Raw genomic sequence first — 26,836 nt, forward strand, 5'->3', positions numbered from 1 at the left:
ATTAGGAGGATGCTAGGGTCTCCGCTCCCATTATTAATTCCTGGAAACGACGCCGTGAAAGAAAGTCTCAACGGCCTCAATATCTTCCAGGGCTGTGGCGTATCCAAGGATGCCGTCCGGTCTAAGAACAGCTACCCCACCACTGTTGGTGGAAATGGTATATGCAGCGTGGGCCGATCGGTCAGAATCATAATATGAATGACCAATCTTTGGGACTGTAAAAACCTGGTCACCTTCGGTGACACTGTTAGCAATCAACGTAAAGCACCGGAACATCCCTTTAGGGAGCTTGTCAAGTGATACGGCCAATTTCTTCATTGATAAAGCCAATGTCTTCCGAGTGAGGGTAGGTTGTCCGGCGAATATGAGAACGGTCCACGTTCCTGTGTTTCTGGTAAGTTGGAAAAGCCGAACCGGAATACGGGATCCGGGAGCATAAACCAAAGCATCGGGTGCTCTCCAGCCAGCTGAAACCATTCCAGTGGACGGGTTCTTGCTAATTATGCTTTCATCATAGTGAATCCCTAGTCCGATGTTAAACTGGATTGACTCGTCAAAGAGCTTGGTGAATAACTCATTTGCATCGGCATATAGGCCCTTGTGGGTCTCTGGAATTTGCCCTGAAATGGTTGCCGAGAATGCTTTGTCCAGCTCAATGAGATGCTGCGCGGCCGGACGTCGCTCGTTGTCATAGGTTCGGAGGATTTCGGTACTATACCAGCCTTTCACTACGCCTCCCAATTTCCAGGCCAGATTGACTGCGTCGTGAACGCCGGTGTTCATGCCCTGTGCGGCCCCCGAAGAATGTGTATGACATGCGTCGCCTGCCAGCAAGATACGATCGTTGGCAAAGAAGGTATCGGCAACTCGTTGATTGATGCTGTCATGGAACTTTCAGTGAGAACGTCGGAAGATAGGAGTGTCAAACACGCGTGGCTTACCTGTATAACGTCCACCAGTCGACCTTCTCGATCTCCAATGAGAACGGCTCCATCGACCTAACAGCCTCTTCTTTAGCTTGGTCCTCCGTAAGCGAATTGCCATATTTCGCGAGCATATCATCAGTCATTGCGAAGCCTATACGTTTCACGCCATGGTCTAATTGGACCCAGAGAACGTTTCCATGGCTCTTCGACTCAATGGACGCGAAACCAAGATCCGCATCCGGCATGTTGGTCTTGAACTGCCCATCAATCCGAACCCACTTGAAGTCCGTACGATCACCCTCAAATGGGATGCCCGATAAGCGTCGAACAAGTGAGTGCCCACCATCCGCCCCAACAATAAATTTGCTATGAAACATCAGAGAGCGCCCAGGCTAATGTTTATGGACAGCCCAGACTCACCTGCACACTGTCAAACCTTTGCTAGTATCAGCCTGGCAAATCCTTGAGGTTACTTTATAGTCGCCCTCCCCCCGGTTATCCACGGTGTAGTCTTCGAGTGCCCAGCCGATATAAGCGCGACCTCCCATATTCAGATAAGCGTCTCGAATCACATTCTCAGAATACTTCTGCCGGATATTCAGACAATAGTCCAAAAATGTGCCACTCATCCGCTGGAACATCACATGCCAGCCTCGCGATGTCACCCGCTGGCCATCTTTGTATGTGACACTATTACGGCCGATATATCCGATTTGATTTAACCCATCCAGGAGCTCGAGCTGGTCAAGCATTTCCAGTGTTCGAGGGTATAGAGTTGTCGCTCTGCCGTACATAGCTTGCTGTTCCTTGTCATGTTTTTCTATACCAATACGTCAATAACTACATAGTAACGAAGAACAAACAATCACTTACCAACAAGCACGGTATCCACGCCCTGCCTGGCAAGACCGTAAGCTACAAGCAGGCCCACGGGTCCTCCACCGACAATCAGAACGTCAGTTTTGATGGTTGCAGCCATTGTGATTAATAATAGAAACGAGCAAGAAGGTGTATATGAGTGTAAGCCTCTGTGATCTATACCAGCTTCAGTCCAGAAGAATTGTCTCTTTCTTCCCATAGTGGTTCTTATATACATTCGGCATCCCGGTTAACCGGCACAGCAACTGCACACAGAATGCCGATTTCCGTCAGCAAGACTCATATCCGGACAATCGAGTGGCTTATTGTTCGCTGGCCGACGTTCCTTTATTTCCTCATCGGGATGACCGTGTATGTATCGCTTCGTAACGGAAGCAAGCTGACGCTGTGTTTTGATCCGCTAAATGTGGGTAATATATGTATCGGAAAGTAACGGTATGTGGGTCCATACCAGATGGAGAGGTAGTTTTTCTAGAACCCTATTTTGATTTCAGTAGCCAAACCTTTCGTCCGCATTGGGGCTTGAGAAGGACATGCCGCAGAAGTGATATCATGTCCATGTCGCAGATTTGTAGATACATCGCGGTAGTTCATCAATGCTCTGGGTCGCCAATGGTCTTGTGTTCCGCCTCGCGGATATTGTATGAACGCAAAGTACTGCTCCTACAAATGTTATTAAACGTCAGTACACTTCCACACTCGCAAGGTGGTCCACTAGCTTTGAACTGAGTTAATAACGAGTGTAGAACACATGGCTATCAGGACACAGAATGAGGCAATAAAATTTCCACGGTGTAAGATACAGATTGGAGGGCATTGACTCCCATGCAACTACGAAATGGTAATGTTATCACGCTTGATGATTCGTTTTTATACCTCCAGCACGTTAATTTCTAGGTTGCTCATATTGCATACATCGAGTTGTATATATCTATTGAACCCTACTTTTATGCTTTCGCCACTCATCACTTCAAGCGCATTTGTATGGAACTATGAGCAAGGCTGCCCCTGTGGCCTCAACTTGTAACAGTAGGAATCTTGGATTCAAGTTGATATCGAATTTGCAAGTAGGAAGTGAGTCAAACTCTCCGAGACCTAGTACTTTGTGGGTATATATAAAATACTATATGGATATAAGCTATGCTAAGAAAGAGGTAGATGTGAGCCATGTAAAACAGCCAGGTATTGAGTTGCGTTGCTCAATATATATATTCTTTTCTGCATACGAAAGTCAGTGATAAAAACCAAGTGTAGAGATAAGCGTACTCATTTCGTCCATAAGGCATTCTAAGACTAGAAGCATTTGCCCCAATGACTTACTAATCTTGAAACAACCAGGGAAATTCAAGGCCGGAAGCCGCCGGATATAATGCAGCAGCGGTATCACCTTAAGATTTATCTTTCTCACGCTTCAGAACTTCAAGCGATGAGTTAGTCTATATCTTTTATGATCGATTGGTACACCCGTGGAAAGTATAGCGCATGCCACCTTCTCTATCCACTTGAAGTATATTGTGTACCAATATCGATTCTTCAACAACCGAAACAGAAACAGTTGTGATAAATTAATAATCAACAACCACCACTCAAGAACCCATAATGATATCACAAAAGGCTAAACCATACAAAACCCCATTCTTTGCGTAACTAATAATAATAAACTAGAACGAAACAGAAAAGAGACCGCTACGCGATAAACGACATAACCCTAGGCAATCAGCTAGGACAGCAACGGAAAAAGAGGCATACATACAGTTCGTAGAAAACCGCCGGAACGTCTTTCCAGAGGGGGAGACCAGCTCGATAAATCGACACGACGGCCCCCGTAGCGACAACTATGACTAACGGGCGTAAAAGTACAAGCCAAATGAATCGGAGTGTTGCAGAAACGATTCGCCTGTCTGGTCAGTGGGTAATGTCTCAGGTACACCAGTGGGTCGTGGTCTTACCAAATTGTGGTAAACATGTTGATTCGCGATTGAGGCTTGAGGAGTAACCAACTCGGCTCTAGAACTATAGGAAATGGAGTCGCATGTTAGGGGGTAGGTGGGAACAAGCGGGTTGAAGTGGAAGGTGGCATGCTGCCAGTGCGGGCGTGTTATAGAGCGCTTTTTGGCCAAATGGAGGGCCTAGCTGTCTTCCAGCTGTCAGCTAGCGCCCTGGCAGACGGAAATCGGTGGAAATGGTATTGGCGGGGGGGGCAAATGGGTTGATTGGGATGATACTACAGTAATGCAAGATAGAGTAAGCATTTGTTGAGCAATTGAATAATTGGACCGAGGGACAAATTGTGGTTGCCTGCTGGATTACGCTGAAGTCGCTATTTATTCCGAGGTCCCGCGAAACCACGTCAATGCACCCACGGTAATCTACAAATTACTTGGCCTCTTGTATTTGAAAACTTGATTTGCTATTTATGGCGCACATTACCCGGTTTTGCAGCGGAGGGCTCTCATCCGTCAGCCCTACAAGGCGACGCCCTAGTAACGTACTGTAGAACGAGCACTCTAAGTTTTCTAATATCCCCACCTCTTGCGAGTGTACCCAACTGTATCATAAAGTGCAAGTGCAACATGCACACCTTTACTCTTTAAGTTTAAAGCTTTATGCTATCAAGCGTTCGTCTTGGAAAACTCAATATCGTATGCAGGCTTCGGCCACGGTCGCGAGAGAGAATCAGGCAACAGGATAAAGTTGGAGAAACAAGCAAAAGTCAAGATGCGGGAGAATCCACTCATTGAGGACCTTGTAGGTGACCTAACGCGCATTCAGCATCTAATATCCGATTTACCTTTCGGAAGATGCCGTGCTGTGTGCCTGTACTGGTATGTACTTCGAGAGTTTTGTGAAAGAGAATCAATCATAGAACTTGTTTGTCCAGGAGTTTCGGCTAGTTATTCTTTTCAATTCAGATCGTATGATACATCGAACTTCTTTCCTTTTCTTTGCCAGGAAAATAGGCAGGCATGGACGTATGTTCAATGCGAGACCAATCTTGGGAGCTCAGGTTCAGCCCTATGGGGCTGCATAGCGCCATCGGAGTGGGTCTCGGCAATGGACAACAGGGATGAGCCGTTGAGTATCTTACCAGAATTAAGCCTTTGCTGTAACGCGAGAAGATTACCCGAGGTGCCTAGTTTCAAGGATGCTATCACAAGGTAGTGCGTGTCACCAGGGAGAGCAATAGTAGTATTGTCAATTGTGCTCATATACGGGCGATATATCCGACAAGAGGCCCACCTGTATATGCGCCTGAAGTGTGCTCTTGCTCGTTTGCCCGCATAGCGAGCCATGCGAATGTAATTAGAAGGAATTTATTGGACGATGAGAGACGCTGTAGCTCCACACTTTAATTAGGTTGTCCACTCGAAGGACCGCTAAAGCTTAGTGACTTTTGTAAAATGTTCAATCATCCGGATCAAACACTTAGTCCAGCCAACAGGTTGCCGACTATCCTTTTCATCCCAGCCAGCAGTAGTGAACAGCGACTTCAATTCATCCCACACTACTCACAAGGTACTCGATACCAATACTATATCACAGAAGTCCTTTGCCTACAATGTTTCGATCCGGCTGTAACAGATCTACCATCAAAACTCTCATACAATCTTCATCCCACGGCAGTGCGCGATGTCTGCCTTTAACGCCTCTCAGGTTGACCTGAACACAGCAAGCAAAGAGGATGTACTGTGCTTCCTTGCCCTGTCAGACAATGAGTATAATGGGCACCTCGGTGCACGTATTTCTTCAATCTTTGTGATCCTATTCGTCTCCTCCGCGTTTACCTTCTTTCCCGTCGTGGCCAAAAGCTTGCCATCTTGGAAAATCCCCTTCAGTGTCTACTTGTTCGCCCGTTATTTCGGTACCGGCGTTATTGTCGCAACAGCTTTCGTCCATCTTCTAGACCCAGCATATAAGCGAATCGGACCCAAGACTTGCGTCGGAGAGTCGGGCTACTGGGGCGAATATTCATGGTGTGCGGCGATCGTGCTAGGCTCAGTTATGATTATCTTCCTCATGGACCTGGCAGCAGAAGTCTATGTCGAGCGCAAGTACGGCGTGCACAAGGACGAAGATGCCACGGGGGCATTTATTCAAGGTGGACACCAAGGTGCCGCGACCGTCGACAGCTCGTATGATCAGGAGAAGTCCATCTCGCCGGGGGAGACAGCTCCCACCTGGAGCTCAGACAGTGAATCGGCAATGGCAGAGCGGTCTTTCAAGCAACAGATCGCAGCATTCCTCATCCTTGAATTTGGTATTATATTCCACTCTGTCATCATCGGATTGAACCTCGGCGTCACAGGCTCTGAATTCGCAACTCTTTACCCAGTTCTGGTGTTTCACCAATCCTTCGAGGGCCTTGGTATCGGAGCAAGAATGTCGGCTATCCCCTTCGGCAAGCATACCTGGCTGCCCTGGATCCTATGTGCAATGTATGGGCTCACTACGCCAATCTCCATCGCCATCGGCCTCGGCGTTCGTACCACATATAACCCTGGCTCCAAGGTAGCACTGATCGTGCAGGGCGTGCTGAATGCTATTTCTGCCGGCGTGCTCATCTACAGTGGTCTGGTGGAATTGTTGGCTCGTGACTTTTTGTTTGATCCGGATCGCACTAAGCGACGGAGCCAGCTGTTGTTTATGGTCTTTTGTACTCTGCTGGGCGCTGGTATTATGGCTCTCATCGGGAAGTGGGCGTAAAGCTGTGGGATGTCGGGATTACTCTTGTTTTATTATCTCCTTTACTTACTTGCCTTACTCACATATGCTATAATATGGTGGTCTGTCAAGCTTGGTTGGATAATATGGTAGAACACCGAATACTACTGGTGATAAGCTTGTTATTTTCTTAACGATCTTACAACACAGCTGCAGGTGACCTCGGTAAACGCCTGTTAGGTATAAGGGCACTTAGTGTACAATTTCCTCCTTCAATGTCTGTATATAATGGCAAGTTGCTCAGTTGGCGGTGTACACCCACGCGCTATTCCGTGCCCCCAATTGTTTATCTCGATGAATAAACGCCTCCAGCCTACCGAACAGACTAACCTGCCACAACCGATCCCCAGCAAATCAAGTGATGGTATATGTATGGGACCTGAGGCCTAGCAGCTAGGAATATCCTTGATATTGCAGGTAGTCATATCAAGATTCTTCGCATTTATGGCAGTATTTTTTCCGACCTCAAACCAAGAACTGTACACTTCAGTCAGCATCTGACACGGAACACATCCACCAGGACACTCCATACTGTTCCCAATCACCACCCTGGGTGAAGCACTGCACATTCTTCCAGCCGTAGTGCTTGAATCGACACTTAACGCTGCGGGCTTCCAAGGCTGCGGCAGCGTTATCTTCAGCATCAGCGATGGGACTCGCATTGACAAAAAGGGAGAGGAAAAGAGCGACTGCAATGGATGTAAGCTTCATTTTTGATGGTGGGAATCGAAATCAAGGAATGGCAGGTTAATTATAAAAGGGGTGACTGAGGTAGAATTGGCCACCGATCGGAGAAGGAAAGTCGTTTATATACCATTCCAACTTATGAAGGAGTGTGATAGCATGCCCGTATCTGATCCTGCCTTCGTATTCCCTGCTGATCTCTTCGTGTTGTGATTAGCGTGAAGATATGATCTGTAGCTCTTTGCAGTTTGGGGTAAAGGAGCATAGCTTGGCGGCTCGTGTTGGTTATTTTGGGGTGACATGCGTCCTGAACTTGGCTTTCTGCTCCTGGTTTGAGCTGAGCTTATTTTTAATTTTGGATGATGCTTTGGTATTCTTCAGTTGAATGGTGTTTCTGTAGGTCATACAAGGTTTCGTTGACTATTGATGATACTGTTTGGCTCACCCATGCAAAAAAACAGAAAAGAGAAACAGCCAGAGTGAGCATGAAGGGGGGTTGTTTGAGGAAGGAAGAAAACATTCGAAAGTTGTACTAAAGTCAAATACATAGGACGTAAGTATATATGTACAAAGAGCTAAAAGTGACAAAAGAGACCTCAATCTTATAATCCTAGGATCTTGTTTGACCTGTCCAAGACAAGTCGTTGTCCTTGAGTCAGGGACTGGTCGTCTAAATCCCACTTGTCAAGCCCCAAGGAGCGCAGACCAAGCTGACTCGTGGACTTGCCCAGGCCAGCCTCTGTAGCGCGTCCAATATGTTCGCTTTCTCCCTTGCCTCCCGGGAAGTCTGGCGGAGGGACACCCTCACGGAAGTTGTTCCTCTGGCCTTTAACATAGCTGGCGTTGGCCTCAGTGACGGGGCATGCCGGGATATACAGAACGCTTGAATCGCCAGTACCATTGTGTACCCGGTCAACGGCATGGATGGCTAGTCTGGTTAGATTGTTTGCTCATGAGGGGCGGGTAGACCGCGTACTCACTATCACAGTGCCAAGCAACATAGTCACCAGGAGCAATTCTGGGAACGTGTACCATCGTTTTACCAAGCTCCAAATGAGGGTGAAGTGCTGTAGTAAGTTCCTGAGCGAACCCAGGAGTTGCACCCTGTAGGTTACTTGACGTCTCTCTCTCCAAGCGCCAATTACTTGGGTGCAGGAAGGTCTCCGTCGCCATGCGAGAGCATTCTTCAGGAGGTGTATAAATTGGCTCAAAAAAGGGGCGCAGTAAGAAATAAGCCGTAGCTAAGGAGAGCAGAGGATTGACCAGCAACGTTCCCTCATTAGGCCCTGTATGAGACATGCCCAACCATGCTTGAAACATGCGAAACATTGAACACGCTCCAGCACCGTTGTACAAGTCTGCATCTGCTAAAACTCGGCAACTGGCTTCCCAGGGGTCGTATTTTTCCCATTCCCCCTCCCAGATTCGCTGATACACATTGCCGCGACCGTAGCCGTTATCTTCCCACCTTTCAGGACCACCTCCATCGACATGAGGGCCTAGTGCAAATCCTGCATCTCCTGGTTGGCGGATCCGAAGTCTATCTGCGTAGATCAAAGGGTGCGTGGGGGATATCATTGCGTCCGGTGAATTGGAGTGCCAAAAGCTCATAAGAAACCGTTGAGCCTCTAGCATATTTGGGTGTGTACGGGCACGCATCTGAGGCTGTGACCAGTACAGTTCATAGACTTGGGGGTCATGTGGCGGGAATGCTAGAGAAGTGTCAGCATAGCAACTGTTAGAGAGTAACAGAAGGTAGTACCTTTTGTCCCTGGATTGGCCTTGACATAATCTTCGATTTCATTCTTGTACGCCCTAGCCTCATGCTCAGGGATCACGCCTCGGATTACGGCAACTCCTCGTTTTCGAAGTTCGTCGCCGAACGTGTTTGGTGTGGTATGGATATCCTTGAACTCAATGGAGGGAATGATATCAGAGCCACGCTGTTCAATCAAGCGAATCTCGTCCTTCAATGTATACAGGAGACGATGCCAGCTTCTTTCAATTTCGTCTTCTCGGCCGGCAATTAGTCTTCTCTTTTGGTCTGCAAACCTTGGAGGTAGAAGTGCTTCCTCTTTTCCTGACAAGGAAACGAAAACAGATGAGATGTCGCCTTCTTTGCGAGGTTCCGCGCTGGATGTGGCTTGGCGTATGGAGGCCCGATGGACTCGGAGGGGCTTCAATGCATGACGAGCAATAGATAAACGAGCAGGGGTGTGAAGAGGCATGTTTAAGCGCATGAAAGATCACTAAATTTAAAATTGAAGTAATTCGATGTAGGGGTACCCATATATCAAGTCGAGTAGATCTGAGCGGCTGTAATGAGGGATGCTTGCTTTGCTCTAGGGGTATTTATAATCTTCGATACGAAACTACTTCGGTTGTATCGGAACACAGGCTCTAGGGTAAGAATGCTTTCGATGGTTGTGCGTTATTTTTTGGAGTGTATACAATGGCGGGTATGCTTCCTAATGGGGAAGGCTTCCGCCATGCTCTCATTCGCCACCCTGAACCCGTTCCATATAAGTTGTGCCAGGCTGGAGGATCAATGAGCATGCTGGTCAGTTTCTTCCGCTGTTTCAAGATTTCTTCTTCACGCTATCACAACAGCTGCAGACCTGGAGCAATACAAATGGCTATCAACATGCCGGGAGTTGCAGCCACCTCGACCACGCATGATTTCGCCGGTGTCCTATTCGATTTCGACGGAACAATAATTGACTCCACTGAAGGTACCTCTCTATAATAGGCCTTTCATTCACCCGTATACTAATACATTCCCACTAGCTATTGTTGAGAATTGGAGAAGGTTTGCCGCCTCGAAACACCATCACCCTAGGTTTGGGTCATACTCACGTGTGAAACAGAATCGGCGAGGAGATCGGTATTGACCACGAGCTGATCCTGCAAACGTCGCATGGTAGACGAAGTATCGATGTTCTGAAGGATCTTGATCCTAGCAGGGCAAACTGGGAATGTGAGACTCCTTCTACGCATTAGTCCTTTCCTATCTTTGCAGACAGTCCCTAACGAGTATGCAATTTAGACATAAGCGCCATGGAAAGCAAAATACCTTCCCTATGCAAGAATCCTGCTATTGAAATCCCGGGTGCACGAGCTCTTCTTGAGACACTTCACAGCCTTCACACACCTTGGGCGATCGTAACATCAGGCACCAATGCTCTCCTAAACGGCTGGCTCAATGTCCTGCAGTTACCTCGGCCTCAAGAGGTTACTGTCGCAGAGGATGTCAGAATCGGGAAGCCCGATCCAGAAGGTTACTATAAAGCTCGCACTCGGCTGCTGCAACATAGCGGGGAGGACGACATAAAGGACGTCCTCGTTGTCGAGGATGCTCCAGCCGGTGTAAAAGCAGGGAAATTGGCTGGATGTTACGTTTTAGCAGTGACAACCACGCACACTGTTGACCAGCTGAAGGCGGCTGGCGCAGACTGGGTGATACCTGATCATCGATACGTAGTAGTACGGAGGAAGTACGGGTCGCAGGGGGCTTTTACCTTTACTTTCAGTAGTATCTACTAGAGGACGCATGTTTTACATCTACCAGCGGTACACATTTATATATATCCCAGTTTAACCTAGAACACATCATGATATAATGACTCGGAATTTCTCATAAAGTACATGATCTCTACCTGACCGTCACTAAGTCACAATGCACCCCAATCTTTCTAGTCGACTGTCAAATCTATCAGAAGGTTAGGGTTTCCTCCACGTGACTAATCCAACCGAATCGGGCCGCGAATCATCTATCCGGATCGGCCGCCATTTGCAACCTCATCCTAACAACGATCCCCAACACCCTACGCAAAACAACATGACGAGGCTCATCTATACCCCATGGAACAAATGCCTCACAGCCAAGCAATATGCCTCGGCAGGATGAGACAGTCTCTTCTTCCGAAGCACCAACAAAAACGTTTCCGCGTTTCATGAACCTGCCGCCCGAACTCCACATTCTCATCGCCAACTTTCTCATCTTCCCCGACCTAGTCCATCTCAAACTGACTTGCGCCTACTTCAATGACCTAATCCCTCCACTCTCGCACCATGAGCTCCTCCAAGCCGAACTCACAGACATCGCCCTCGCACACGATGTCTACGCCTGTCGGTATTGTCTCCGTCTCCGTCCCGCGGCCAAATTCGCGGATCGGATGCTTCGACGCGGGCGGGGTAGATACGGTCGTGATGCTGAGAGGCGCTTCTGTGTGGAATGTGGGCTCATGCCACGTTCCGGCGCGGCAAGGTATGGACCTGGGGCCCAGATTGTGATTCAGGGAGTGATGTTCGTGATATGTATGGTCTGCAGAGAGTTTGCAGTTGGGATGAAGGATCGGGGTTGTAAGGGGATTGCGATTTGCGAGAAATGCTGGGAAGAAAGATTGATCCGCGAGAGGGCTTTTCCGTGATGGGGTTCATTGTGAAGGATCTCTCTCATCTACGTGCTTCGCCGCTAGGTCGAGTTTGGACGTGTAGTACGCTGGATTTTGATATTCTGTCGTTCTCGCCTGGCGGGATCCGCGCGTGTCGGCTAAATCTACAGAGCATGTATCACTGTTTCCATGTGGGAACTGCTTTCTTTCCCGGTCCGTCGGAATGTTGAAGCTCACGCCCAAGGAGTAAAATTCGACCACCGACAACTGCTGAGGGTATGGGAGTTGTAGATTATTATTGGAGCCATGAAACTGTACATTTCTTTTCAAGCGGATGTACCGAGAAGGAAATGTATTCAAGATATGTATAAAGCCTTTACTACATATACCAATTTCGCCCTCCGAACCCAGACGGTTCATGGCCCTACGATCGTAACAACTGCGTAGCGTTGCGTACCGCGTCTGCGACAATTTGGTTCGATTTCTAGGTGGGAAAATCAATAATCAACGTTCATCTCCGTTATTTTGAGGGGAAGAGAGAGAACTTACCTCTGCATCGCACCATTTGCCGCCTTTCACGTTGTTCGTGATATCAGGGAAAGTAGGCTCAGGAAACTTGTACGAGGATCGCGAATACACAACATGAGATGAACCTACCCGGGAACTATCCGAGGGAACCACGAATTGCCTCTCGAATGTTCTGTACTTTTGGTTAATATCCTGGATCCTCTGGTTTTTCCGGTAGGTTGAAGCCGTTAGGATTGTATTTTTTCCGGTCAGCGTTGCTGCAAGGTCTGCTGCGTCCGCGTCAAACTGAACAGCCACCTGGTATAGCTCTGCAATCGCATCTTTCAATGGTTGCAGGTTGACAGTGCATGAATTTGCCCCTTGTTGATAGGCTTCATCTGATGTTGCTTTTTTCAATGTATCCCTCAGCTCGTCTAAATAACCATCCATTGCCACGGCATACGCAGTGGCATTGAAGGCAACGACTGGCTCGTCCGCCAAGTGTGTTGCAGCCAGCGCCCACAGTTTAGCACTTGCAGTATGATACTCATATGTCGGATCCCCAAAAGTGTCCATCCATTGTATGTTGTCGAAGTCAGAATGCCAGTGGAAGATAGGATCCGTTGGGCCAGGGGCAAAACCAAGGTTGATGGAGGTAAAACCATTTGAAACGAAACCATTAGTGTCCCCTCCACCTTCTGGCTCTATTTGGCCACCCCATGCATCCATGATGCTCTGCCCCGGTTGACTCTGGTCGGGGGAGAGCACCTTCTCAGCAGCAGAATAGATGACGTCGCGTAGAAGAGGACTGGATTTGGTGAAGAGCTTTGTGCCAGTAGCAGCAGTCTCGATTTCAAGGTAAGCGACAACCGCTCTAGACAACCAGGGTAGATTTTCCTTTAGCCAGGCAGTGGATCCTATGCCTCCCGTCTCATGGCCATCCCAACTGACAAATACTAGGGTTCTGAATGGTCTCCAACCTTTCTTCATAGCGGTACCAAGGGTACGGATGACTTCATTTAGTGCTGCAGAACCACTATTTGGGTCGCCAGCACCAGCAGCCCACGCATCACGATGGTTTCCTAGGATGATCACTTCGTCCTCAACCTCGCCCTTTATCGTCCCGAGCACATTGTATACGGAGACATTGTAACTCTGGAATGTGTTCACTAGGTTCATGGTCAAGCCGTCCGGTGATGGTCCAACGTTGTAATTGACCCCTAGATATCCTAGCTGCCCTCCCTGCCAAGCGGTGCTGAGCTCGCTCGCCTGTGGTCCATGGCCGTTAAGAGCCTTGAGAAATGGGAGGGCATCGGAGTATGAGATTGGTATGACAGGAATCGTCAGTGAAGGATCGTTGCGGGAGAAGCCCATTCGCCGCACAACGCTGCTGGGTGCCCTCGCCGGGCCTTCAGGGAACGGCAGATAGCCATGTGCTTCGGTGACATTTTCGTCAAACTCCGGGTCGAGATAAACTACCAAGCCTACCATGCCTCTCTTCTGTGCTTCACCTAGGGCGCTCCGAATGTACGGTTTACCTTGTTTCATAATCCCAATCATACCACTCACATCGATATTGGAGTGCATGAGATCATCGTAATCTGAATCCGTACCATAATTGACAAACACGAAGGGTGCCGTAACATTAGCATTTGGCGTACAGGAGAAGAATTGAGGACTGCTGATGATCTTTCCACTGACGGGGTTCACGAAGGTCGAACTTTCATTCAGGCTTGCGTTGAATAATACTGTGTCATCTTGGTCCTCGGCGTTCCCAGGCTTCCGCTCGAGCAAGGCGAGCCTTTGATACAACGGCAGGGTGGGCCCATCTGGGGCTGGATATGACTTGATTGAGGTGTTCTCGATTCCAAATTCGCGCCATTTGTCCTGAGTCCACACAGCGAGCGGTTCTCCTTGGCCCACGAAATGTGGCTCGGACGTATAGTGGAGATTCCACTCGCGGGCCTTTTGCTCATCGGGGCCATTCAGAATGATCTCTTGAAGATCACTGGGTAGAATGCTGTTCCGGGCTGGGATGTCGAGTGAATGACCGTGTCTGATCGGAGACGGAGATGGGACAGGGTATTGGGCAGAGCTAGCATGAACACCAAGAGATAACGGATTGAGAAAGAGTGACATCGCTATGCATATAAGCGGACCCGGTATAGTGAAGAACCGCGGTTGCAAAGCAGCAACCGCTTTCGAAGGCTTTGCTTGCAGATGCAGCATGTTGTAAAGCTTTTCTAATTTCTTTTTGTTCCTTTTTTTTTTTTTTTTTTTTTTTTTTCACTGGGTCATCTCCTGCAAGTGGGTGCCATGGAATGTCTCACGAAGAACTTGTTGCATGCAGTCCATGGCTCTTCCAATGAATGGGATGGGCATCTATTTATTTATATACCCGCTTCAGTTCGGCTTAGGCTTGACCTCTTTGAGAATTTGTGCCTGCATTCTTCCTTCCCCTTACATTTTTCAACTATCCCGAAAGCCGGTCTGGCCCCCCAGCACAGCCTCGAAAGACTGCCGATCCAGTCGCCAGTAGTAGTTATCCAGATGTGCCATGTGCCGGAAGGACGCTCATCCCTTGCATTGACTTCGATATTCTTCCGACACGTATCATATTTCCCAAAGCTACCTCGATCGGAATGTAGATCGCTTCTCGCCTACAGGTTCGGAGACGTTTTCCGCAAACACACAGGAACATGTCATTCTTCGCCGCCATCTTTAGCCACATCCAATTCAGTCACACACTGGAACGCGGTGCAGGGGGTATCCGCAATTTCGAAATGCTCCCCGATAGGTGCGTTTCCGCCAGGCTTCATTTCGAGGAGCACACCCAAAGCTGACAATCCAGGTTCAAACTGCTCCGGAAACAACAATTTCTCTAAGGGGTGATTTTCAACACATAGCATCATGGCATGACTTGAATCGGACTATAGGATCACCGCACCAGGTTAGTTTCTTAAGCACTGGACTTCAAGCTTAGTCTCATGGTCAAGCTGTGACATGCTGATTAGCAAGAGCGAGTCTTCAAATACGGCAAGTCGCAACCTAGTCTTGACTCCTAGACAGAAGCTGATTATTTCTCTCCCACGCAGCCTCATACAGATTATCCACAGCACAGATCCTTGAAGTGTTCTTTAGTTTGGCAGACTAACAATACCCAGGGGCCACTGTCTTTACGACAGTGGTATACCCGTCCATTTGAAAGGATCCCTTTAAAGCGATTGAGGCAACGTTATCTCGCACGCGTCCTCGGCTAGATGTTGGGCCACCGCAGACCATTCAAACGACTTTGGGAAGCCTTCGCCAAAGCATTTTCGCCGCAGAAATGAAGGGGAAATGCCCAAACATTGTCCTGTCTCTTGCACAGTGTCCATCGAGGGAGAATGTCAGTGACTGCAGTACCCTTCGCCCGAAGCTACGTAACATCGCTAGGCTTTGTGGCAATCCGAATAGCGCCCATGAGAAATGGCCCCTCTAAACTAAATCCAGAGAGGAGTGGCTTATCAGACATGAGGCAGAGTGCTGTTTCATACTTGGGGAGAGCTGGTTGGACATGTGTTACTGTCCGAGCACGTGGCGTGATGTCCTGTGCTCCGTCCGTTCGGGTCGGGTTCTCGTATTTATCGGTTACCATTGATAGCGGTATGTCCGTCCTTTGCCTCGAGATGTGCAGCCACAGAAGGAGAGACCGGTTGCTTCAGTTCACCGGGTGGGCCATGCAGCAACATTAGAAGAGACCGTGTTATCGCCCTCGTTACCGCCTACTACTATGGACAGCCTCCCGTCATTCACAGTTCCAGTCTCATCGAAAAAGATGTGCGAAGCCGTCAATGGAACTTGGAATCGAACACAACTCCCCAGTCGGCACAACGGCACTAGCAATTGCTACGACTGTGGAGCCGGCTGTGAATCCAATGGCGCACGGACAGGAAACAGATAGCATTCCTGACCACTCGAATCATCATTTCGGCTCCGGCTGAGTTCCGTGTCACGACGCCAATCGATCCCTAGATAACAATCTGCCGGTATGTCCAAAGTCATCTGCGACACGGTCGGCAAGGTGTTAACTGCTTAGCTTCAAAAACTTTGCTTCCCCAAACGTTGTTGTGGGTGCCATGGCATTATTGTTCTCGGGTAGACGATTTACCTAATAGTTAATGTGCGAGACCGGTTGAGAGACCCGGCGATAACGACCGATCCAGCATGTCTCAGAATTGTCTCGGTTACTTCCTAGACGCCAAGACAACTGTACCCTGGGTGGGGAATATTGTGTCTGGAAGAACCTTAACAAGTCACCATAGAGGAGCTTTGCATGAACGACTTTCTCACTGCTTGCTTTCACTGCGGTTGGGTGTAGTACTTGCGATTTCTATATTAGGACTGAAACCACCGCCCTCCGTACAAACCCGGTCGCTGAAGTGGACAGCCCCGCAGTCATCGTCGACATGGGATCCCTTGACCGCAGAAAAGAAGTTATTTGGAATCATATTGTGTGCTGCGCTGCAGCAACTGTCCCTTTGAGCCGGCAGAGAGGGCCCTTTAGAGTTTCCAATGGTGTTTCCGTTCTCGAGCTAGCTGTTGCTGCAGTCGATGATTTTCACGTCACTCGAATGTTGGCAACAATCATGGCGCCTGGACTTATCTACCGCCCTACTGGCTCCGGGAGCTTCGGCATTCGGCAACAAGCGGCGTGGTTAAGCTCCACATTAACGCCATCGTTTTCTTTGCTACCAGGGTTCCATTCGCAGTATCCTCCCCTCCCGTAGGGCATCTCGCGTTACGACTAGCGACAGTTTGCGCAACTCGAAGTAGCGTGCCGTAGAGAATGCGATTTGAGTCTAAATCCAATAGGCAGCTCGGGGTTACTGTAACACAATGTATGGAAGCGCTTGGCAGTTGATGAGTCGCAGGATTGGCAACGCAAGGTGTGAAAATAGGTGTGTACCTACATTAGTAGTAATGGAAGCCTATCTGAACGAATGGAGGATCGGATTGGACGTTACCTTATCCTGAGACCTGACGTGAGCATTTAGTAACCACACCGAGCTGTTGACGGAGTAGGTCTAGAGATATCCGGCGTTACCCAGAAAACTCTCTATCGCGCCGGCAAGGACAGCATACACGTCAATGGGCTCAACTGACTTCTTGTCGACATGCTGCCCAAAGGTGGCTTGAGAGTTGTCATAAAACTGGAGCTCTCCTTGTTCTTGCAGCAGTTCACGAACGGTTGACTGGACATATCACAAATATGACAGGTTAAGTGTGAGCTGTGGGAAAAACTCATTTAAAGTCCCCTTCCGAGGTGTCCCCCCGTACATGAACCATGAACTAGTGAAGTCTCCTGCGACGTGCATACAATAAAGCTAAAGATACCGGTCAAAGCAACGTAGACGTCAAATACAACGAAGCGTATGCTTGAGAGACATTCTTTCCGACCGCCCGGCGATGGGGAGTTGGTTATTGGCCTTGTTCTAAAATTAGGGCAGGAAACTAACCGACAATAGCAGGCCGGACCCTGAACCCTGAGGCTAGTGGTATCTCCAGTTCCGCTGTATACTAGTGGTATTGAGCCAGTAAAAATCTGGCCAGACACGGTAGTGATCATCTCAATATGAGCCCTCATCCTCTTGGGTATACAGACACCACGTCGGATTCTCGCAATATTTAAAACTGTCTGGACGCCATACTGCTGTGAGAAAAGTCACGGCCCCTTGGCTTGCATCGGTCAAAGTTCACTCCGCCCACCATGCAGCGGCTTTACGCTCTTGCTTTACTGTCATGCTGCGCACAAGCCCAGGCAAAGGCAGTCTTTGCCCACTTCATGGTACTCGAACCCTTCACCCCGCCTGGAAGACACCTAATAACATGTTTGATCGTATACTAGGTGGGCAATAGTGCCGACTTCTCAGATAAGGAGTGGAAGAATGACATCCAACTGGCCCAAAACGCCCACATAGATGGGTTCGCGCTGAACATGGCCCGCAACGAGATGCTCCCCGCGACCCTTGATAAAGCCTTCGACCAAGCCGAAGACCTCGACTTCAAACTCTTCTTCTCGTTCGACTATGCCGGTAACGGATCCTGGCCCAAGCAAGACACGATCGACCTCATGAACAAGTATAAGGACCGCCCCGCCTACTACAAGTACGACTCCAAGCCATTCATGTCCACCTTCGAGGGCGCTACATCCAAAGACTGGCCCGAGATCAGGAAACAAACCGGGTCCTTCTTCATCCCCGACTTCTCGTCTGTCGGGCCCCAAGCGGCCGCCAACAGAAGCTATGTGGATGGACTGTTCAGCTGGGCCGCCTGGCCCAACGGGCCGACCCGCATGAACACCTCGGCCGACGATGCATACAAACATGCGCTGGACGGCCGCCCATACATGATGCCTGTTTCGCCCTGGTTCTACACCAATATGCCCGGCTTTGGAAAGAACTGGGTATGGGCCGGTGATAACCTGTGGTATGATCGCTGGGAGGAGGTCATTTCTTTCCAACCGGAGTTCGTGCAGATCATTTCGTGGAATGACTACGGCGAGTCCCATTATATTGGCCCGCTGCATGATGATAGCTATGAGGCGTTTAACCGCGGAGAGGCCCCCTTCAACTACGCCAAAAACATGCCCCACGATGGCTGGCGCACATTCCTGCCGTACGTCGTTGATCAGTACAAGAACCCGAACTCGACAATTCCGATCAAGGAAGAGAATGTCGTGACCTGGTATCGTCTGCATCCTGCGTCGGCATGCACCACCGGCGGCACTACCGGAAATTCGGAGACCCAGGGCCAAGTCGAGTACAAACCGTCCGAGATTGTCCACGATCGTATCATGTACTCGGCGCTTCTCAACTCCACAGCCGATGTGACGATCAGTATCGGAAAGACCACGGTGACAGGGAGCTGGGATAACGTGCCCAAGGACGGAAAGGGAATCTACCACGGCAGTGTGCCATTTACCCAGTCCGGAAACGTGAAGGTGAGCATATCGCGAGGCGATCAGGAGATCGCCAGCGTCTCTGGCGAGCACATCACGTCCGAGTGTCCGAGCGAGGAGAAGGGGTTCCAGAACTATAATGCGTGGGTTGGCACTTCCGGGGCGGATGGTACCATGGCACCGTCCAGTGCCATGCGTCTCTTCCCACTCGCAATGGTCATCGTTGTTTTGGCGAGGGAGATGATTATGTTGTAATGCGCTTTAATGTTAATCTTGACTATCGCTCAAGGATGAGGGAACACAGTGAGCAACCTGCATCTAACGACAATTACTGTACACACATGGCTACCGGGGAAACACTTAGCCGGACAACCTCCATGTACTCCGTATGTATATAATGATTTCTGCAGCCACGGCAAACGACGATTGCATCATCAGCATCACCTGTAGATTTTCTTCAGCAAGTCCCACATACACACACACACACACTCTCTCTCTCTCTCTCTCGTAACGAGAACACGTGTGTCGTGGTGTTGTCCGTAACTGGGGGAGGGGAGGTCAAGACCGAATCAGGCTAGACACGAAATTGCACCAACGGAAGCTAGAAGCACACCATCGTGTAGACGCATGAGGAGGCCTCCGAGAATTTCACCGACACCAGCCAATGATCGCGTGTCATCCCTCCAGCTCGAACGTGAATAAGTGCGGGGACGCCATACGACTCGTAGCCAAGCTTGTTTTCACACCAATTGAATAGCTGCATGAACCATACGAAGGAGGGGCATAGTAGTCGTGGCTTCCACTGGTGCCTTATCGCGGTTAATCGGATCCAAACACAATGAGACGTACGCGCAAGATTGATGTGGGGAGGACAGGATCGCTTGCGATATTCTGTTGGGGATGCGACGATATATAGAAATGGGGTCATTCCCTGCGGGTTCTCTTTTCTTGCAATTTAAATCCGGCTTCGCACTCCGTCGATCTTTCTCTGGTATATATATATATATATAGATATATATTCTCTATACAAGTCGGAGACAACCTTCATTCATCATCATGCCTACTGCCGTCGATAATGCGACTCCCGCTACGATACGGGGTGGCAGTGAGCAATCCCGTCCGCGCATCCCACAGCCATTGGAATATACCGGCACCCTTGACACATATACCCATCATGACCTCACGCCCGTGATCGGGAGAGAGTACTATGGCGTCCAAGTGGCCGAGATCCTCAAGTCAGAAGAATGCGATCGGATAATCAAAGACCTTGCTGCGACGAGTGAGTGGACATACATAAACTCATGACCACGTCGATTCGCTCTTCTAACAATTACCAGTCTCCAGACGAGGCGTAGTCTTCCTCCGCAATCAAGATCTAACCCCACAAGAAATGCGCCAGTTCGGCGAAAAGCTATCAGTCATTGCAGGATGCGTGAGCCCCCCCCGCTGCCCGACCTATACTCTCTGCAGATTGACTAACACCACAAAAACAGCCAGAATCATCAGCTTTGCACGTCCACCCACTGACGGAAGAAGGAAGTGAATTGGGCGACCAAATCAGCGTCATCAGCAGCGAGAAGCAGAAGAAAGGAGGCGGCCTGACACATCAGCTGAGCGACACGAGCCGCTTCGCTTCAGTAGGATGGCACACCGACATCAGTTTCGAGCGGGTACCGTCCGACTATGCGATGTTGAAGATTCACACTCTCCCCGAGACAGGCGGCGATACGCTGTGGGCTTCGGGCTATGAGATCTATGATCGGCTCTCGCCGCAGATGGCGGAGTTCCTGGAAGGGTTGACGGCGACGCATGATGCTACATTCTTCCATGATGAGGCGCGCAGGTTGGGTAACCCCATACGAAAGGGTATTCGGGGCTCGCCTCTCAATCATGGCGAGGAGCTTACGGCCGTTCATCCGGTTGTGCGGACTAATCGTATGTTTCCTCTCTCTTTCTCTATCGTCCTTCAGTTTGCGATCTGATATGACTAACGTTGCGATAGCGGTCACTGGGTGGAAGTCGGTGTACGTAAACAAGGGATTTACTCGTCGTATCAACGGAGTGACCAAAGATGAGTCTGATATGCTGTTGCAATATCTATTCAATGTGAGTGTTAAAGGAATAGCCTGGGTCGTGAAAATATGTACTGATGGCATTAGCTTGTCACGCAAAACCATGACGCCCAGGTTCGGTTCAAGTGGAACAAGAACGACATGGCAATTTGGGATAACAGATCAACATGGCATTGTGCGACATACGACTATGCGGAAGCTCGGGCTGGTGACCGAGTCTGCAGTTTGGGCGAGGCCCCTTATTTTGACACTCAGTCCAAGTCGCGGAGAGAAGCGCTGGCTGAGAATTGACGGTAACGAAATATCATATCATGTCCCTGGCGTTGGTTGCTATTTCCTCGTATCTTTGCAAAATCAAGGCTGCAATAATAATGTTCACGAATACTCAGAGAAAAGTCTTGATATTCATTGTATGATTAAAACACATGAACTTCAGAGAGCCACAGCGCCAATAGCTCGTAAGTCATTTTGAGTCGCAATACCTCTTCAAGTTAAAACGGACATATATAATGGTGGAAGGATAACAAGAGAAAACAGAAAAAGGAAACTAAAAAAGATAATCGCCTATCCAATTCCAGATTCCAGCTCGGTCATGGATAGGCGAACCTAAAACCGATATAGAAAGAAGTACTGTTTCAAATCTCCAATCACGCCTGGCATGGCTCGGACATCTTCATGTAGTTCCAGCAAACTATGCGAGGTTAGTTAAATGTCTAACTCAGAGCAACGACTGGAGTGAACTTACTACTGTAGCCCATATCCTCGCCAAACAAACTCCCCAGGAGCTCCTTGCCATGCTTAGTGCCCTCGTCAGGGGTATACGACACCGCCGTATGTCCCAAGGCCAGCCCCATCACAGGTGGGTACTGGACGAGGTTCATGAACTCAGGTTTGGCCTTAGTCGCCTCTGCTAGCATAAGCTGATAGATGTTGGTTCCAGCATAATGGCCATGATGTATGGCACCTCCGCAACGCTTGATGCCCGCCCACTGCGTAATATCACCAACGGCGAAGTGGTAGTCAGCATTGGGGACCGGTTTGGCGAATTGCAGACTGTCACACGGTTAGTTTCCACGAACACCAGAAACGGGGGGGGGGGGGGGTACGGAAGCTACTTACTTTGGATGAATCTGAACATAACCCTCCTCGGTCAAGGCATCCTTGGGCAGATACGACGATGTAGGCGAGCTTTTCGAAACGGCATTCATAATGTGACCAGCTTTGAGTTTCGTTCCGTTGGCCAAGGTCAGATCCCAAGTGCGCTTCCCTTGCTCTTCCTCGACTGCCGTGGTATCAATCACCCGTTGGCCCAGAATCACCTCGACGCCCTGTTCTCTGAGCTCGGAGACGACGCGCTCCGCAAAGTCATCTGGCAAGGGCTCCGCGGAGAGCAGACGATCCCGAGAATGAACAAGCGTAACCTTCTGTTGGGGATCCAGCTCCTTCAACTCAGCAGCCATCTCCACGCCCACAGCGCCTGAACCACCACCATAGTTAGCCACAGTCCTTCCGACAAATGATGAGACAATATATTACCTCCACCGATGACAACAACGCCATCATCAGCACCCCGGATCGCCTCTTTATGACTCAACACCTCCTTCAGGAACTCTTCCCTCTTCAACGACTGCGGCACCGTCGGAAAGACCCGACGGAGACCCGTGCCCGCAATGAAGAAATCGTACTTCTCCTGTCTCGTTTCCTGGGTCTCGAAGTCAAGGATCTGGGCGACCTTGTTCTGGAAATCCACGGTGTTGACGCTCCCGCGGACGATTTGTAGATTCGGGCTCTTCAAGGCGGGAATGTCGCAGAACCGAGTCCATGTCTTCGACGCGAACTTGTCGCATGCCAATGCTTTGGGGGAGCCGATTAAGTGATCTTGAGGGACATGTTCGTCAGTAACCAGTACTCAAGCAGGGGAAAAGGGGGGGGATTCTCACAAAATCCATCTCGTTCATCTACAACTGTGATCTGAATCGGTATTTGGTACTGGGGGGCCTTAGCACCCTCTGTGTAGTTGAACCGGGCAACGCGGCCCTTGGACAGGTCAAGCAGGGACAAGGCTGCGCTCAGTCCGCCGTACGAGCCACCGGCAATCAAGACGCGGAACTGGCGCAGGAGAGGGGTAAGGGCTTCGTTGGAGGGCATTGTAGCGACGGTCTACGGGGTAATATTATGGGAAAAGAAATACAAGTGCAGAGAGAGGAGATGGCAGCGACTAGGGGGAAACGGGGGGTGATATTCAGTGGAGGGCGGAAGGAGCATTTGAGAACGGGGATTCTTCTTTTAAAGTCGGCGGCAGTGACCGGACGCCTGCTGCGCCTGCATTGGCGAAATGGATCCGAGGCCAAGGATCAAGGGCTCCGGAACGGTGGAGCTAATGGAGGCTTCTATATTAGACGAGTACGAATGGATGGGTTGTCCCCGGAGATTAGGGAACTAGTAGGGTAGCAGTATGCTATTTAGTATGCGCTGCTGCGTTTGTTTCCTGGCATATTGGAGGGCATATGAAGTTTATTGCTTTGGATTTGGCACTCAGAGAAGTGTCTGATGTAATGGGGTACTGCTTAAGATGGGGAAGTATATGCAATGCCGGTGTCTAATCAGATTGTCCCCCCGTTCCGGATAAACACTGCCAAGTAAAGTTTCTCGTATCTTATCAGATCCCGGCTCAGAACGGGCATGCGAATTAATTGCGGGTTTGATTGCATAAGAGAAACTCGGTGAAGAGAGTGGAGTTAGGTTTCGGAGGGAAAAAAAAAAAGAAAAGAAAAGAAAAGAAAAGGCAGGATATCCAAGAGAAAGGGGAAAAGAAAAAAAAGACCGAAAGCAGTAGCTCCGCTGAAGACGCCATCGGTGTTTGTCGACGACCCGCCAGTTCCAGACACAATTACAGTTATCTGATCCGAAGTCACCCCTCCATCGGCAACCGGCCTCTCTGTTTCTTTGTCCCGCCTAGAGTCTCATCTAAAGTCTAAAAGTTATCTGATCTTGGGATCATGCTTCAAGGGTCTTCCCTACCCGGTATACTTCCTTGATGACAAAGGCGGAGTGCCGAGGGATTCTGAGTTTTAAAACCGAGGGGATAGACAGGTTATCCTTAAGGCAATCTCAAGCAAACCGCGGTTGACAAACCAAAACCTCCAGCTCATGGACTGTTAATGTACAAAGGAGGTAGGGTTCATGTGTACCCAAAGTACATCAGTACTATGGCTGGTCTTAGAGCCCTTTTATATTCGTGTAAATGATCTCCCCCGTCGATTGCTATTCCTGTATCCCACACACCCCATATGCGAAATGGGATGATCATCTTGCTGCACGTGGGATTATCGCCGTGGGTGTGTTGCATTACGAGACGCAAATCAGTCCCTGCAGATGACCACCAACCTGCCCCCATGACCATGAATTACGTCTCACAGTCTAAGAAAACTCAGGTCACTGAAAATATCAACATGAAGAAGGTTAAACCTGGCGACATCGGCTTGCGTTGCGTTGAATAATTCTCCCTGATCTACCTACACCAAGAACTAGAACCCACTACTCGTCATGCCGGGGCTCAAAATCGGCTCTGTTGCATCTCTCAGAGTCGCTCCGGATACAAGTGGGTTTGCGCCATTTACGACGCATTCCGTCCGATCTACATGCGAAAATAGTGCGTGGGACATTGTCGGAAAGAAAATTTGCTGTCTCAGTGGAACTGGTGCTGTAAGAGGACTAGTGTAGTGTACCGAAGTTTGTATCGTTCATGAAATACATTCCCTTCGCAAATGTTACCATACATTCGATACATACCATACGTCCTTGATTGATAGTGTTGTTTTGCATACCTTGGTGATACCATTCTCTCTTTTTGTAGATGGAGATCGTCAACATCCTACAGGCTGTGCATAGAGACTAGAGCTAGGTGCATACTCTAGAGTATCGAAGGAGTGCCGGGCCGTTGCAGGAGTTATCGGTCGAGGTTTCCGAGAACGTGGAAGCAAGGGTTCATGTAGATTGAGTAGCCCTGCAGCTATCAGAAGGTTCCTAGACCCTGGACTCGTAGGATCACCCGAAGGGCCATGCAGAATATCATATGAGTTATACTAAATAGAGTGGACTGGCGTAGTTTCAAGCTTGACGCCCCTGCGACGCCATCCTTCTCATAGAGGCATTGTGACTAAATCAACTTAGAACTCTAGTAGAGAAGAAATTATGCCGCATTGGCAAGAGCTAACGGATGTTCTGAGACCTGTTAGATCTAGAGCAGGGCCATACAAGAACCGTGGGGCCGATTTGAACCATATATGCCCTCCTACATTACAAAATGTGGTTCAACATCTTCCGTGCATTGTTACTTAGAAAGAAGATACAGGTTATTAGGCGAGCAGAATGTCATTTGTTGTCTCTATATTGTCAGGATGGGCCGTTTTAGCTTCCTTACTTTGCAATCTGTTGGCCGTTGTACCGAAGCACATCCTAGTAGACGCGGAGGTTTCCTTATAAACCGTAACTCTGAGTTGTCATACATCCATTGCATCCTGTTTTGAAGACATGACTACTCCGTGCTGGATCTCCGAATGGTCATATCCAAGCATACACTCTATCTGTCCCCCGAGGATTGTCCTAAGAGTAAGCATAGGCAAGCATCACACCCCAGTTCGATTCAAGCCATTCTAGATCTGTCCCTTGTATTCCATCAGGGAGACTCTACAATTGTTCCATTATTATTATGTTGGCCTAACGTTTCAAAAACTTAACGTAATAGCGGGTTCTATAGCAACATCGATATCTACGCATCATGCACTGATTTCTCCTATACGATCGCTAGTAAAGGAACGTTGTCAGGAGCCCAAGTAATTGATGTTTATACAGTTGGACTATATCTATGCGACTAGCTTTATTTTAGAAGTCTATGCTAGTGAAACTGCCAGAGGAGAAGTTTGATCACAGTTATGCCTCTAAGCTGAACAGTTTAGATATGCTAGGACGTAGTCTGTTCCGCGTTCTGGGCTGTGATGTTGGGTTTCCAGAGGCACCTCTGTACAGGTTCTGTGCATACATCGGTCGTTTCTTTGTTGAACACATAGATCGGTATATCTCTGGTAAGGATACCGTGTAATTTTGTCTGCTCCGGTTCGAGTAAAGGGAATTGAATAACTTACTGGACTGTTTCTCATACTCGGACAAAGTGGATCATAGGGTAATATCTTGGCGCTTTCTTTTTCCTTGTCTCTTTTCTTTTTTTTATTTCCCTCTCTCACACACACTTTCTCTGTCTGCCTTTTCCTGTTTGTGGACCAATTCTCTGTACTACGTACTATGAACGAGCCGAGAAAAGCTAAGATCTCCGCAGCCCAACTAAAATTATCTGATCCGTGATACCAGACTTCATTGTGAGGCAAGGGAATCCAAGACACGATCGATTCCACACTTATGTAAGAGATTAATCGAATAGCCGAGACCGGAGTCAGAATTTTCCTTTTTGTATGAAGAAAGTGAAGCCCCAAGTGGGGGTGGTCAGCGTCATGTATCGCGTAAAAATAAGTCGTGCTCTGAAGCCCTAATGAAACTTTCTTGGCGTAATTTCATCTGATTAGATGATTGTCTAATCTGATGTACTTCAGCCGTTATCATTGGCATCCGTCGCAAATGCCCCACTATTTTCCCATCTTCCTTCTCTTCTTACCTTTTTTTTTACCCGGGACTTTCTCCTAATTTACTCTTGGAAAT

General features: G+C 48.9%; 10 protein-coding genes across 10 annotated transcripts; 5 read left to right on the forward strand and 5 right to left on the reverse strand.

Moving 5' to 3' along the window:
• Nucleotides 1-33: 33 nt before the first annotated feature.
• Nucleotides 34-1,905, reverse strand: ABOM_004067 (pentachlorophenol 4-monooxygenase; the record flags this gene model as incomplete). The annotated part of the gene is made up of 4 exons (XM_022531197.1): nucleotides 34-880; nucleotides 942-1,292; nucleotides 1,347-1,746; nucleotides 1,800-1,905. The coding sequence occupies 4 exons, from the start codon at nucleotides 1,903-1,905 to the stop codon at nucleotides 34-36; spliced, it is 1,704 nt and encodes a 567-aa protein (XP_022392928.1).
• Nucleotides 1,906-5,435: 3,530 nt separating this feature from the next.
• ABOM_004068 (zinc-regulated transporter 1) lies at nucleotides 5,436-6,509 on the forward strand (the record flags this gene model as incomplete). Its single annotated transcript, XM_022531198.1, has 1 exon — nucleotides 5,436-6,509. The coding sequence occupies one exon, from the start codon at nucleotides 5,436-5,438 to the stop codon at nucleotides 6,507-6,509; it is 1,074 nt and encodes a 357-aa protein (XP_022392929.1).
• Nucleotides 6,510-6,913: 404 nt separating this feature from the next.
• Nucleotides 6,914-7,238, reverse strand: ABOM_004069 (uncharacterized protein; the record flags this gene model as incomplete). Its single annotated transcript, XM_022531199.1, has 2 exons — nucleotides 6,914-7,004; nucleotides 7,060-7,238. The coding sequence occupies 2 exons, from the start codon at nucleotides 7,236-7,238 to the stop codon at nucleotides 6,914-6,916; spliced, it is 270 nt and encodes an 89-aa protein (XP_022392975.1).
• A 575-nt stretch (nucleotides 7,239-7,813) lies between these two features.
• ABOM_004070 (DUF1479 domain-containing protein) lies at nucleotides 7,814-9,439 on the reverse strand (the record flags this gene model as incomplete). The annotated part of the gene is made up of 3 exons (XM_022531200.1): nucleotides 7,814-8,139; nucleotides 8,192-8,923; nucleotides 8,974-9,439. The coding sequence occupies 3 exons, from the start codon at nucleotides 9,437-9,439 to the stop codon at nucleotides 7,814-7,816; spliced, it is 1,524 nt and encodes a 507-aa protein (XP_022392986.1).
• Nucleotides 9,440-9,855: 416 nt separating this feature from the next.
• ABOM_004071 (HAD family hydrolase) lies at nucleotides 9,856-10,754 on the forward strand (the record flags this gene model as incomplete). The annotated part of the gene is made up of 4 exons (XM_022531201.1): nucleotides 9,856-9,943; nucleotides 9,999-10,020; nucleotides 10,079-10,188; nucleotides 10,258-10,754. 4 exons carry the CDS (start codon nucleotides 9,856-9,858, stop codon nucleotides 10,752-10,754), a joined length of 717 nt encoding a protein of 238 aa, XP_022393001.1.
• Nucleotides 10,755-11,101: 347 nt separating this feature from the next.
• On the forward strand, nucleotides 11,102-11,641 carry ABOM_004072 (F-box domain protein; the record flags this gene model as incomplete). The annotated part of the gene is made up of 1 exon (XM_022531202.1): nucleotides 11,102-11,641. The coding sequence occupies one exon, from the start codon at nucleotides 11,102-11,104 to the stop codon at nucleotides 11,639-11,641; it is 540 nt and encodes a 179-aa protein (XP_022392945.1).
• A 388-nt stretch (nucleotides 11,642-12,029) lies between these two features.
• On the reverse strand, nucleotides 12,030-14,341 carry ABOM_004073 (putative glutamate carboxypeptidase; the record flags this gene model as incomplete). The annotated part of the gene is made up of 2 exons (XM_022531203.1): nucleotides 12,030-12,089; nucleotides 12,155-14,341. 2 exons carry the CDS (start codon nucleotides 14,339-14,341, stop codon nucleotides 12,030-12,032), a joined length of 2,247 nt encoding a protein of 748 aa, XP_022392985.1.
• A 3,520-nt stretch (nucleotides 14,342-17,861) lies between these two features.
• Nucleotides 17,862-19,307, forward strand: ABOM_004074 (glycoside hydrolase family 71 protein; the record flags this gene model as incomplete). The annotated part of the gene is made up of 2 exons (XM_022531204.1): nucleotides 17,862-17,939; nucleotides 18,000-19,307. The coding sequence occupies 2 exons, from the start codon at nucleotides 17,862-17,864 to the stop codon at nucleotides 19,305-19,307; spliced, it is 1,386 nt and encodes a 461-aa protein (XP_022393000.1).
• An 801-nt stretch (nucleotides 19,308-20,108) lies between these two features.
• On the forward strand, nucleotides 20,109-21,415 carry ABOM_004075 (TauD/TfdA dioxygenase family protein; the record flags this gene model as incomplete). Its single annotated transcript, XM_022531205.1, has 5 exons — nucleotides 20,109-20,331; nucleotides 20,390-20,484; nucleotides 20,546-20,987; nucleotides 21,055-21,158; nucleotides 21,212-21,415. The coding sequence occupies 5 exons, from the start codon at nucleotides 20,109-20,111 to the stop codon at nucleotides 21,413-21,415; spliced, it is 1,068 nt and encodes a 355-aa protein (XP_022392944.1).
• Nucleotides 21,416-21,771: 356 nt separating this feature from the next.
• ABOM_004076 (putative pyridine nucleotide-disulfide oxidoreductase AMID-like) lies at nucleotides 21,772-23,272 on the reverse strand (the record flags this gene model as incomplete). The annotated part of the gene is made up of 5 exons (XM_022531206.1): nucleotides 21,772-21,815; nucleotides 21,870-22,177; nucleotides 22,244-22,601; nucleotides 22,661-23,002; nucleotides 23,065-23,272. 5 exons carry the CDS (start codon nucleotides 23,270-23,272, stop codon nucleotides 21,772-21,774), a joined length of 1,260 nt encoding a protein of 419 aa, XP_022392943.1.
• Between the last annotated feature and the right edge of the window lie 3,564 nt (nucleotides 23,273-26,836).

The sequence above is a fragment of the Aspergillus bombycis genome (genome assembly GCF_001792695.1).
Source record: "Aspergillus bombycis strain NRRL26010 chromosome Unknown contig00010, whole genome shotgun sequence".
Lineage (NCBI taxonomy): Eukaryota > Fungi > Ascomycota > Eurotiomycetes > Eurotiales > Aspergillaceae > Aspergillus > Aspergillus bombycis.